Source organism: Falco peregrinus, chromosome 9, assembly GCF_023634155.1.
Source record: "Falco peregrinus isolate bFalPer1 chromosome 9, bFalPer1.pri, whole genome shotgun sequence".
Taxonomy (NCBI): domain Eukaryota; kingdom Metazoa; phylum Chordata; class Aves; order Falconiformes; family Falconidae; genus Falco; species Falco peregrinus.
Window position 1 is genome coordinate 1,147,676 of NC_073729.1, and position 12,985 is coordinate 1,160,660.

The 12,985-nt window shown below is 51.2% G+C and overlaps 1 protein-coding gene across 1 annotated transcript in view; it reads left to right on the top strand.

Annotated features, from left to right (window-relative positions):
* The first annotated feature begins 268 nt into the window (after positions 1-268).
* Positions 269-12,985, top strand: part of TMEM86A (transmembrane protein 86A) — a 28,511-nt gene continuing 15,794 nt past the window's right edge. Inside the window, exon 1 of the mRNA XM_055813619.1 lies at positions 269-500. Within this exon, the coding sequence (XP_055669594.1) occupies positions 480-500 (21 nt within the window). The 5' untranslated portion in view covers positions 269-479. The remainder of the gene's footprint in view (positions 501-12,985) is intronic.

A 12,985-nucleotide genomic window follows, 5' to 3' on the forward strand; every position in this document is an offset into this window, starting at 1 on the left:
CGCCGGAGGAAGCCCCCGCGCCACCCCCGGGCCCAGCAGTGCGCTGCAGCAGCGGCTCGCAAGGACCGGCGCGGCCCCGCGCTTCCCCCCGGACCCCGCAGACCGTAGCGCCGCTGCGGCCGCCCCCGCCGGGAGGCGGACAGTGCCGCCAGGGCCCGAGCGGGCCACGTCTCCGCCTGACTGACTGACTGACTGACTGACTGACTGACCGACCGACCGACCGGCCGGCCGGCAGGCCTGCCCGCCCGCCCGCCCGCCCCCCCGGGGCGGGGCCGTCCCCCTCACTCCCCGCAGTGCATTTGCCGCGGGGGCCCCCTCGCCGGTGACGTCACTGCTGCCTAAAAAAGCGCCCCGGCAGGCAGGCCGGCCGGTAGGGCAGCGGCACGGCGGCACGGCTCAGCAGCAGCCGCCAACAACAACAACAACAACAACAACAACAACAGCAGCTGCCGCCGCCGCCAACAACAGCCGCCGCCGTCATGGTGTCCCCTGTCACCGTGGTAAGTCTCGCCGCACGGCGGGCAGGGGGAGCGGGACCCGCGCCCCCTCCCACGGCCGCCGGCAGCGGCGCTCTCCCAGACGGTGCCTTCCCCCCCCGACGCGCCGCTGCCCCCTACCCGGTCCCCGGGGCCGGTGGCTGCTCAGCCGCCGCCTCTCGCCGCTGCCCGCGCGCGCCCGGGGCGCGAAGCAGCGACCGTGGACCGGGACCCTCCGCCCCGCGTGCCCGTGTGCGCCCCCGGCGCCGCAGCCCCTGCCCGTGCCCCTCGGCTGCGCGCAGCTGCGCCGGCCCCGCGCGCCCCCAGCCCCCGCCGGGGGCGGCTTCACCGCCCGGGCAGCGGCGTTGGCTGCGGCTTGCGTCGCCCGCCCGGCCGGGCAGACCTTGCCGCGCCGGGCGACCCCCGCCGGCCCCTCAGCGGCTGGCTCGGCGCTCCCGGCGCCGGGGGCCGCGTCCCCTGCCTGCCGCGGCGGCGGTCATGGGCCCCCGGGCAGTCGTGCGGTCCCCGCCGCCCGGCCGGGGTGTCGGGGAGCGTGCGGCACTGCCGGGCCGCTGGGGCTCCCGGCGGCGGTACCTGGCCCGGCCCTGCAGGGAGACGGGGCTGCGCTTCAGCGTCGACAGAAGCCAGAGCGCCCGCCGGGCAGAGCGGCGGCGGCGCTGCGCCTTAGGCGTGCTGCCGGGGTGCTGCCGGGGTGTACCCCGCCGGAGCCAGGGGCCTCTCCGGTGCCCCAGCAGGCACGCGCGTCGCGGGAGCGGCTCGCGGTGGTGCCCCGGGTGCTCCGCTGCAGCCCCTGGGGAGTGCTGGCACCCTGCTTCCCGGGGGTCCGTCCCCGTCCCCTTTTGAAATATTTTGGTTAATAGCCAGTGCGCTGCATCCCCTCCTGCACGTATAAACCTGGTGACTTCCCCGTTATTAACTCACAAATCCAGCATGAGTATGTGTTGGGAGGGGTGTACATAGTTCAGGACAGAAGGCTTTACCTACATGGGAAATTACACTTTAGGAAGGGAACTTGGGAAGGAAAATGACACACACACTTCCCTTCCCCCCGCCCCCCCCCCCCCCCCAAAAAAAAACAAAACACCCTGCCTTCTTCGCTTGCCCTTTTGACACATAACAAAGCACTGCTCTGGCTTCCTCCCTGATGTACTGACTCTTTGCTTCTCCAAAGGCAAGTTAACACAGGTGTGAAGCTGCAGAGAGCTGGAGGGATGAGGTGACCAAGAGCTGTGACCAGCGCTGCAGCTGTTTACCACAGCTGTAGAGGTGGGAGGAGAGGGCGTCTGGTCCTCCAAAGAGCTCATAAAAAAAAACCTGCAAGCCTTCAGCCTGTTAAGGAGGAGGTCTTTGCACATCGCCTTCAGTGGGTTTTCACATTGCTGTTCCTCCAGAGGAGTGCACTGTACTGCTCCGGCAGCAGCTGTGCTGCAGGCTGTGCAGGGCAGTGGGAAGGGTGTCATACAGCAGCGTGCCCTGCCCGGAAGGGGAACACCGTGTGGCCCTTGCACAGGTGCCAGCTGGGGCAGGGGGCAAGAAGCAGGCTGGTTGTATGGCCGGGGGGCTCCCTCTGGCAAGTCACTTGCTGAAGGGAACAGCAGTGGGCAATTGATCTGGCCCCAGCTAGGTGCTACCCATGGGGCCCAGCCCTTATCTCTTACCACACTGCCTTTTGCTGCATAGACAAGCCAGATGTTCAGAGCCAGCATGGCTATTGCTGCTGTGACACATGATGGGGGCACTCTCCATGGAGGCAGCATCTGAGGCATCATCAAATTAGCCAGAGGAATTTGTCTGCAGTATATGTCCTCTGTTGGTACACTGCCACATCCGCCTCAGTGGGGAAGACCCTGGAAGAGCACAGCTGAGAGCGACATGATTTTGCTTCCCATTTTCAAAGCAACGGCCTTTGTACACAACTGCAGCAGATAGTCCCAACTACTTATACAGGAAAGCAGGTTGTGTGCCTCCTCCTCTACTTCAAGACAGTTTTGTAAGAAAGAGTCAGAAACCCTGAGCTCCAGGTCTGCTGTACAACTGATAGCTGGAAGAAACCACGCAAGAAGGTGTGGACTGTGGAGAGGAAGCTAGGGAGAGACTGCAGCTATAGGACTGCTTGTTTGTGCTGGCTGCCAGTTGTGGATTGTGGCCTGGGGGGGCTGGCATGTCTGCCCCATGTGCAAGGAGAACCCGCAGCACTGTGCAGAGCTAGCCAACCTGTTGTCTCTGGTGCCGCACAATTCAGATGTGCTGAGGGGGCAGCATGCCCACAAATAAACAAGTCTGGGGCCAAAATACCTTTTAACGTATTACACCAGGTCCTCAGCTGGGATGAGGCTCTGGGGTCCTGCTGATGCCAGAGTCTAGACTTGCGTGGTGCTGGGCTGTGGCAGAGAAGATGAGGTTGTCTGCCGAACCTGTTCCAGCTGGTGGGCAATGCTCACTGTGGTTGGAAGTCACCTTGAAGGGAAGCTTTCACTGCTTACTCTGCTAGGCAAGCAGGAGCATCCTTCTTAAAAACTGTTATTCTTGATACTGCTCTGATCAAGAGCTGTTTTTTTCTGCACAAAGCAGTGTGGGCTGAGAGCCTGCGGTTGGACAGCCGTATTAATAAACGGTGCATTTACTTCAGGGTATGTGAGGTTTAATTCCCTTCTTGTTCAGCCATCACTGGTCCCATCTTAATACAAGTCCTTTCTGAGACAGCCTCGTTAGTGATTTTTGTTCTGTTTTGTCATCGTCCACCCTCCCCTTGTCATCCCCGTCCCATCCCCCTCCATTGGTTAAGCAGTTTTTAGTGTGAGCTTGTGGGAGACAGTCCTTGCCCTAAGAACCTTTCTGCACAGGAGGCAGCATGATTGCAAGGGCCACAAGCGTGCAGGACATGAGCCTGGAGATGCACAGTCATTCTGGCGTTTGCATAATGCTCCTTGCTCAAAAGGACCTTTTTTCCCCCCTAAAGATAGGGCTAAACTTAGTATAGGGCTTCACAGCACCTTGAGGAAAGCAGAGCATGGGAAATACAAATACGTTAATTAGCTGAGAATAGGTCTCTTTTGGGGGGCAGTTGTAGATGATATTGGTGTGTCTTTTTTTCAGCGAGATGAACTATGGGCTCTCATCCCTACAGCATCCCCTCCATACCTAACTTCTACTGGGTCTAGCGCAGTCCTGTGTGTGGGAGGGAGGTGAAACTCCCTGTTTGGGACAGATTTTTGCCCCGAAACCATCCCTTAATCCCCCTCCCTTCCCTTTTGTCCTCTGATGTATATGCATCTTTAAACAGAGACAGCAGTGTTGGGGAAGAATATGTTGTCTGGCTGCATTAAGGAAGTGGAGCCCTTGGCCCTGTCCCCCCTAGGTGGGAAGCAGCCAGCAACCCTTCAGAGAACAGCCCTTGTTGACCCCCTGGGTAGATGCAGGATGTCACTATGAGGAAGTATGAAGGTCACTTACAAAAACTGGGCAAAAACCTTGAAAGATATGATCTGGAAGCGTACTCACCAGTGACAAACATTGAATAGGGCTGGAGAATTGGGTGAGTATCATTTGAGTTTCTGAAGAGGGGCCAAGCCACACTGATTGAGGCAAGTATAGAAACCTGATGTAAATCACATTGCTTAGAGACTGTGCTATGGGCAACTGTAGCAGTAGTAGGTCTAAGCATAGTTTTAAAGGTTTATTATAAAACGTGTACCCCACAATTGTCACACTGCTGTTCAAAACCAGAAGGCCAGATCACACTTTGAAGTATTTCAGCCTTTTCTTCTTAAATACAGGATGTATTATTTCTGCATTAATCATTAGTGTTAGCAACCATCTAAATAAGAAGTAACTCTTACAGTATAGAGAGGTTAATTTTACTTGTCTTTGTTTATAAGTAACATTGTTGCTTTCATTGTAATTTTGCCCATTACTTAAATACATCACAAACTGGGATTTTACTACGCAGGAGGCTTGTGGACACGAGGCACATTTATATACCACGTAGATGATTATGGAAAAAATTGATTTGTATAAACCCCAAATAAATTTCAATAAATTATAGAAAAGATTTCTAAGCATCTGAACTTGATGAAATAAGGGAGGGAATCGTTATCTTAGGTAAGCTTAGCTGAATCTTAGTAATGTTTGTCAGTCACGCCTTTTGGGAGAAACCTAAAAGCTTTGGTCCTGCTGAGCAAAAGGCTGTGCTGATTTATGCCAGCTAGAGCCCAGGCATAGTGTTACATGCCACAATTTATTTTTTCAGACTGAACTTGCATATTCTTGCTATGACATCAACATTCTTTGCTGTAGCTGTTGCTGTGTGAGGATGGGCTTAGATATGGGTAGTTGAAATTGAACTGAAATTGGAGAGTAGAAAGTGTGGGCTTCTCTCACGCTCCTCCCAGTCCCAGTGTGGTTGCATTAAGCAGTTTGTGCCGACTCCTGCTGCAGGCAGTGCTGTAGATTAAAAGCTTCATTAACTCAAGTATATCACTCAAGTCACATGCGTCCGTTGTTTAAAGTGTGCTTTCTGCATTAAGATTATGGGTCCAGTTCAGAAGCCTGTACTTAACACAATTCCTCTGAATGGACAGACGCATTTCTTCTGTTCTCTTTTCCTGTTCAAGCATCTATTTCCAAAATAAACTGAGTGTGACAGAAAAGCCAAAGTTATCTTTCTCTGTGGGTAACTACATAATACTGAGGAAATAATAACTCCAGTGAAATTAGACTCTTAGAAAAAGATGGCATCTGGAACCCGTCTTCTGCTAGCATGTGGAAAAACTCTTGAACAGAAAAAAGATCAGTTATGTAACTCCATTCCTTCCCAGAGGCCTAAGTGGCTATTATATTAGCACTTATTTTTTCTGCTGCCCTTATGTCACCTGACGCCCATTAGATTCATCATTACAATGGAGATGTAGGTTTTGCTTACTGCAGCATGCCCAAATGAAGGTTATTACTTCTTCTAGCCCGCTTGTGCCCTTCCTATATCCATTCTTAAACTGCCATAATCCAAACAGCCTTTAAGCTAATGACAGGTTTCTGTATGACAAGTGTGTCAGTCTAGAGCAGCCCTCCTTGTACTGCTGAAGGTGAACAAGTATCCAGGTGACACGGAGCAGAAAATCGTGTCTAGGAGATGACATGCCACCAGAGCTGAAAGGTGACAGATGGACTAGGTGAGAGCTTTCCTGGATGACTTGAAGTGTGCTAGGGTGGGAAGGATTTCAGATACCTGCAGAGTGTCCAGGGGTTCGCACCACAGCCTCTGACCCAGAACTGCACAAAAACGTGTTTTTTCTCTAACTAAGTGTAGCTTGTGTCCCTTGTGTTAATTTGATGTTGCAGGCAGACTCTTGTGTTGCAAATCTGCTAGCTCATGAGGATGGTGGCTGTTTTGATTCACCTTGCTGTGAGCTTATGGAAATGTCTTTTTGTCTACCAGCAGGCTACACTTTCTCCCAAAAAACGAATTCCTGTAGATTACTGCTAAACATGCCAAGTACTTTCCAAGACTGAGGGGAGATGAGACTAGCCATGTTACTGAATTGGCCTTGGGACAACAAACATTGAAGTTTGCATGGTGAGGTTTCTTTTTTTGCTCCTCACCAGACACCAGCTTTGGAGACAGATGCTGCCAGTTGGCATCAGGCATTACATTTCCCATTATGTATCAATATAAGTGCATTTCTACTAGCTGCAAGTAGCCTCTGATTGAATCATTGCTTGAGACTGAGGGTAAGTTTAATGTTAAGCCAGCTTCACATTTTTCAGCACATACTAGACACACCAGGCAGATCCTCAGCCTTACGTGAGCCATTTTGTCTCCCATGGCTTCAGCAGAAGTAGGCTTGTGCTGGCTGAGACAATAGCTTGGCTACTATATCCCTCTTTGCTTGTGTCCTTCAGTTTTTGTTACGGCATAAATCGATAGCAGTGCTGACTTGTGCTCCATTGCAAGAGAAACTAAGGAAGTTTCATGGCTTTTGCCTGGAACCCTGGTATAAAAGTGTGATGACAAGTTTATCACTTTAATTGTGAAGTTTCCACTGGGCTAATCTCCCATGGATCTGTGGACTTGCACCCTCAATATAAAGGGCATAACACTGGTAAGCAGCTGCGTGCTCATTCGTGAGCATGGTCCGCATTTGTATACGCAGCCTGATTAGAGCAGGGGTTTTGCAAATAAAACCCTTGATATCTTAGCATGAATCCTGGGAGCATGTGGGGTAGTGTTTGCGCAGGGTAGTGTTTGCACTTGCCCGCTCCACCAGTGTTGAGATTGCGTGGGAAAGTCCAATTTATCGTCATGTGATTTGTGTCTCATACTGACCTGCCCAGGTCAGAACATCTTGGCACAAGAATAGATAATGGAAATAAAATCTGTTGACTCCACTGTCATACTTTGACCTTATATACACCTGTCTCATAAAGCATATTGGTCCCATAATGTGAGGAGAGCTGCTGCTTTTCAGTAAGGTACCAGAATGGCCCCTCTCTAAATACACATTTTTATTGGGGTACATTGCTATTTTTCCTCCTAATTCTCATAGTGCTTCACAAACTTAGCATTTCAAAGCTTTCAGCCTGCAGGACATGATATGCAGATAGAACTTCTCATTCAGCTTTCCTTTAGGCACAAGAGAAGCTGAGCTGTCCCTCCTGGGTTTCCCAGCACAGCCCTGCTAGTTTTTTCCAGATTTTGCTGATCGTATTGCAGTTCCTTGTGAGGATTCATATTGTGAAAGTCTGTTATGTAAAGCTGCCAGCTTTCCCAGCCACTGGCAGCCACCTCTCTCAGTTCTGCCTTCCTGCTGCTTTTGCAAAAACCTTACCTGCCAGGTGTGCACAATCTGTTGGGTGAGCCAGAAAGGTGAGCTGCAAAAGTGCCTTTTGGGTGCCGGAGGTGGTTTCACCCTCGGCATGTCTTTAGGAATGGCTGGTAGGGCTGGTACAGCCTGTCATGCCGCCTGCTTTTTCTGCTACCCGATGGCTCCTTAGCTGTTATCATAAAGGGCTGTGACAGCACCGGTGCCTGCAATGCTCTTCATTTAGTCCTGCATTATTCCCCATAGCTGGTCGGTAGGATGAGGTCTTGAAGTTGCTTCTGGACGGAAGGGCTTGCCTTGCCTCCCAAATAACCAGTCCCTATCAGCAAAACAGCATGTGGCAGGGCAGAGCTTTGCCAAGTGCCTGTTTTCCCTCAGCATCCATTCTCCCATAGATCCCCCTGCTGCAGCCAAACGACAGGGTGGCTGAGGCCCTCCAACGAGTACATAAATGTTGCAGTGGGTTGTGGGCTGCAGATAAGGCTGGAGATGGGAGAGTGAAGGCAAAAGGTTGATTTCAGCCCTGGGGACAGAACACTCTAAATGCAGATCCCTCACTGCTACTACCTAGATAATGCTTTGAGCAACGTAAAACCTAACACTTCTTCCTGGGTAACAGAAATCTGCATTCTCTTTCACAGAAGAGTGTGATTATAAATAATGACAAGTCTCCTGAGTGTGTGTGTTTATAGCCTGGAAACCGTTCCCAGGATGGGTTGTGGAGACGTTTCCATAAGCAGCAGAAATTTTTAATCTGGATTTTACTGTGAGAAGCCAGGTAACTGCCCCTTCCCATCCTGAGAGAAATTGCCTGGGACAGCTACTGACTGTGCATTTAGGGTGCTGGCTAGCTGGCTGGCTGGCTCCTGAAGTTCCCTGTGGCTTCACAGCACCTCCTGACACCCCAGGCAGCAGCAGGGGATGCAGCCTCCCCTGACTGCTCACTGAGCAAGGGTACGTGCCCTTGCAGTGGCAGCACTGCAGCTCCGAGGAGCAAAATGACAAGACAGACCTGTTGTGGCTCAGGTTTTTAAACATCTGCAAGGGTTTCTTTTGTGAGTGTTAAAGCAAAGGAAATGTTCAGAAAGGGTTGCTTTCCGCTATGCGGAAAGGAAGATCTGGAAGCCCAGGAGGGAAAAGTGATCTTTGCTCTGAGATAAGATGCTGGCAGGCAAATGCTGTGTTTTTGCTTTCATTTCTGAGAGCCAGTGGACTACTCTGAAAGCATTAGTCTGTGACAACAGCTCCTACAGCCTTGCAGGGACTGTATTTGAATTCTTGGTTTAACATTGTTGGTCACTGACAATGGTACATTGCTGACCGTACTCAGAAGGCGGCTATAGGATTGCTACGGATATAGTCAATCGTTACTACCGCAGATTAAGAAAAGGTTTTTCAAATAGCCTTGCTCGTGGTCCTATGCCAGTCCAGTAGACAGGACAGATGATGCTTGGTAATGGAAGAAAGTAAAACCAATCCCAACAAAACAAGCCCTAGCAAAAACCACATACATCCAAGCTGAGTCTTTAGTTCAGGGTGAAATGTGTTTGTAAGTTGATTTTTATGAGTTAACAGCTGCTAAAGAAAGGCTTCGCCATCTTGAAGGCTTCCCTGCAGTCCCAGAAAGCCAAAAGCAGACACCGCAGTGACTTTGCAAGGTATTGGCTGGTGTGGCAGTATCTCGCTGCCTGCCCTGACAGCAGTAGGTCCTGCACAGCAGAGGAAGGTCCCAGAGACACTGCTGCATAGCTCGTTGACCGCAGTTAGTCACGCTAACATGATTTCTTCAGTACAGGAGATACCTTCACGGATGCTCTAGCTTCCTTAACCGCTGGAGGGAACTTCATGGCCCAGCGTCTCAAGATAGCTTTGGGCAATGTCATGGTTTAAAAGGCAAGAAGCAGGAGTTGGGTCCTGGTCCACCATGTGGTGCAGGCAGTGCTCTGATGTGGTGGGGCTTATTTCCTTGGCTCCAGAACCACCTGCCTCTACTTTAGGCTGTTATGGGACTGTTCTCTCACATTTCTAAGGCCTCCTGCAAGGAGTCTTCTGAAGGTGAGACTCCAGTTTCCTATTTGTGACTTCCTCCCACACTATTTTACATCTCAGGTGTTTGCAGATGCTTTTTTTTTTTTTTTTAACTTGTGGGTATAGCAGCAGAAGCTGTGATGTCTGAGAGCTCCCAGGTTGCATTGGCTACTAAGCCAAACTGGCTTCATCAGTAGCTCTGTGAGTGTGGTCAGTGTGACTGCTCAGCACCTGTTGTTTTTTAATTTCTTCATTAAGCACCTGAAGACAAGACAGGAATGCTGTTGTATTTGTATTGCAGCTTTGCTAACGCAGTCTTGGTATTTCTACTTGAGTGGCTGTTTGGCTACTCCTGCCTCAATGCGGGCAGGGCAGAAGTGAAGGCTGCCTGCCCCTGTTGTCTGTTACCACTCATGTCCTGCCCTGACCATGGCACAAGGGTTCACAGTTGTAGCTATTTTGTTGTCCTCTGGAGAAGGCCACAAAGCATGTCCAATGCTTCTTTTACCTTCCTGAGCCATTTGTTTAAATGTCCTTCATACATTGTGCGTTCAGTGCAGTTTCCTCCTAAAACCTATCCTAGACAATCCCCCTCAGAAGTTTACTCCCACACAGAAGAAGACAGGGCGTTTGGCGGTAGATCACAGCATGGCTAAGGCAAAGCATGGGGTAGCACAGGCTTCTCTTAGGCAGCGTCCACGGCTAGGGACAGACAACAGTCTGTGGTGGAGAAGCCACACTTGGAGAGCAAACATCAGGGAAGGAGACCTTTGCAAACAGCCATGTCTGCAATCTCGCATCACTGGCGCTCCCATGACACGATGAGCCTCGCTCACGTGCTCCCCAGATGGCTTGGTACAAAACGTCCTGTTCTTGACAGTCGCCTGCTGCTGCTCAGCTGGGTGGCAGTGTCGTGCCCCTGCTGTGCCCAGGCGCTCTGCTGTGCTGTGGGGCCTTGAGCTGTGGTTTCCCCTGGGAGAGGCTGGTGCAGGCAAGCGCTGCCTGGCTGCCAGGCGGCACATGCCCTGCTGCCGCGTGGCTGCGAGGAAACTGCTGCTACAAATTTCTTCCCTCCTTTCTGCATCTGTGGGGAAGACACTCGTCTGGAAGATTTTAACCTTGGTGCTGATACATTTTCATCCCACCATGGTTAATCCAGAGATTAGGTTGAATGTTGATGTGACCGCAAATCAGCCAGGATTTTGGCTTGGAAATGAAATTTTTTGTTGTGGTTCTCATTTCTCTGTGCAGCTGTGTGTGTAGCAGCCCAGCCCTGCACAGGGGCCCTTGTTAGATGCCAGTTTGATTAATCCTCATCCACGGCCTGCTCCCGAATGCCTCCACCAAAGGGCAGCTTTTCTGATGCCAAGAACTTGTGCAGCAATATAGCTGAATTCACCACCCAAGGACTGTGAGGGCCTGTGCCAAATTTTTAATTGTATTTTTCTGGCAAATAGCCATACATTGGTCTTAAGAAAAAGAAGTCGAGGATTTCTAGCTGTCAACTCTGTGTCAGTCTATTGTGGAGCAAAGCTGGGAAGTGCAGCTGGAGCTTACTTTGCTTAACTGGAGGGAGGAAGAGAGTACCGAGGCTGTTGGGTAGGGGGAGGGATGAGAGAAGCCAAGGAACTAGCCCAGTTTTGCAGGAGGACTTGAAGAGACCCTCGGGGTGGAAGAGCTGCCGCGGACCCACTGTTCCTGCTGCATGCAGCCAAGCTGGGAGGATGGTCCTTTTGCAGGTGGGAAGGGTTCAGGCTGAGCCCTGTTCCTTCTGGCTCATGCTGAGTGACAGAGGCTCTCCTGTCAGACAAAACCACAATTTTTTGACCACTTGCGACTAGGCCTGGCTGGACAGCTGAGCACGAGCTGAATTTCACTGCATTACCCTTGTTGGGGAAATGGAGGCCCTGAGATGTGCTGGGGAGTGCCAGCAGCTGCTGTAAAACACTGAGAGGCCTGGTGAAACTCATTGCATGGCATAGGCACGATGGAGACAGGGTTATCAGCACGCACGTTCCCCCAGAAGCAAATCATGTACCATCTTCTGGGTGATTTATTACCAATTTTACAAGTCCATTTTAGATTAAGCTTCTACAGTCTTGCGTCCACTTGAAGGGAGGAGGGTTTATTTATTACCCTGAATTTCCTGCAGCATGTGGAGCCTGTTTAGGAGCCATCTGTCCTGGTATGCCTGGCCCGTGGCACCTCCAACACAAACATAAACTCTCTTACTAATTGCACAAATATGTTGCACCAACACAGTATTTCAGGCAGGTTGATTGGCTGGTTCAGTAACTCCTTCCCACCCTCCATAAACAAGCACTTTTTCTCAGAATTTTATTCACAAACAACTTGTGGCAACAAAGGGGAATTGGTTCTTCCCCAGGAGCTTGTTTACTCCTGCAGGAGAGCAGAGTTGGAGGTGAGGTGCTTTGCATTCACCTTGCCCTCACTGGAGTGTACCAGCTAGGGCTGTCCCACCCAGCCCTGATATTTCAGCAACCCTATGGAGCAAGAAATGCTGACTGCATGGCCCCTTTATGTCTCATCTGTCTCATCCATCTCCTCCTCTCTCACTTTTGCAAGCTGCCCAGGAGGGATGCAGAGCTGAGCAGCCAAAGTGGCCACTGGGGCCTTGGGTCTGTGGCCGAGCAAGCGTCCATGCCAGAGCTGGTCATTGTGATGGCCCATGTCCAGCCAGGATAGGGAAGGTGTCAGTGGTGAATCTGGGTACCAAACAGCTGAATCCTCCCTATCACACACACATCTGGTCCCTTGCCTAAAAATTCCCTCTGTTGTATCAGTTTCAGTGTGTATGCATTCAGAAGTCTTGGGGCTGCACTGTCTAGGCAAAGGTGGGAATGTGCAAGTAAGCTCAGGAGGATGGCGGCTCTTCAGTCAGCTCATGCGGGTTTGTGGCCAGAAATCGCCCAGCACTGCTATGTTCCTCCTTGGTTCAGCGAAAGCTGAAAGGTTGTTTAATTCAGGGGAAAATCTGCTGCCTCTGGCTAGGATCTGTGCACACGCAGGCTTCTGCTTATGTTCTTCTCATTTTGGTTAAGCACAAAGATGGCTTTTTCTGTAGGCTCAGCCTCATGGGGAATTGTGTTGATTCCCTGTTGCTCTGTAGGTAGGAGCCTGTTGCACATACATACACTTTGTCCCAGTTGTGGTCCATCCGCTGGCTGAAGCAGCTCGCTCTGTGACTCGTTGCACAGAGGATTGTCAGTGCCTTGCAAAGAGCCACATATTCTGGGGAATGAGAGACACGAGCTATGGGCTTGCAGTGGCAGCGTAATACATGGCAACAAAGCTATGTGAATATTTATCGGCACACAACTGGGGTTAAGAGCTATTGTCACAGTAGGGCAGAACGAAGGTAGGATCTGCAATTCAGGATGCCAAAAGCCAGGAGAAACAGTTGAGCTATGGATATATAAAAATGGTACCTGGCCAGGCAAGGCGGCAGGGAGGGATGGATGGAGGACAAAGGCCCAGCTTTTTTTGCCAGTGCGCACAGTTGTGCTCAAGTGCTGCTCAGTGGAATAGCTGGGGTGTTATTTTTTAAAATGCTTTTCCTGGAAAGCAGCATTTCACAGCCCAGTGGGCATGAGCCATATCCCTGCAGCAGGTTGGCATACA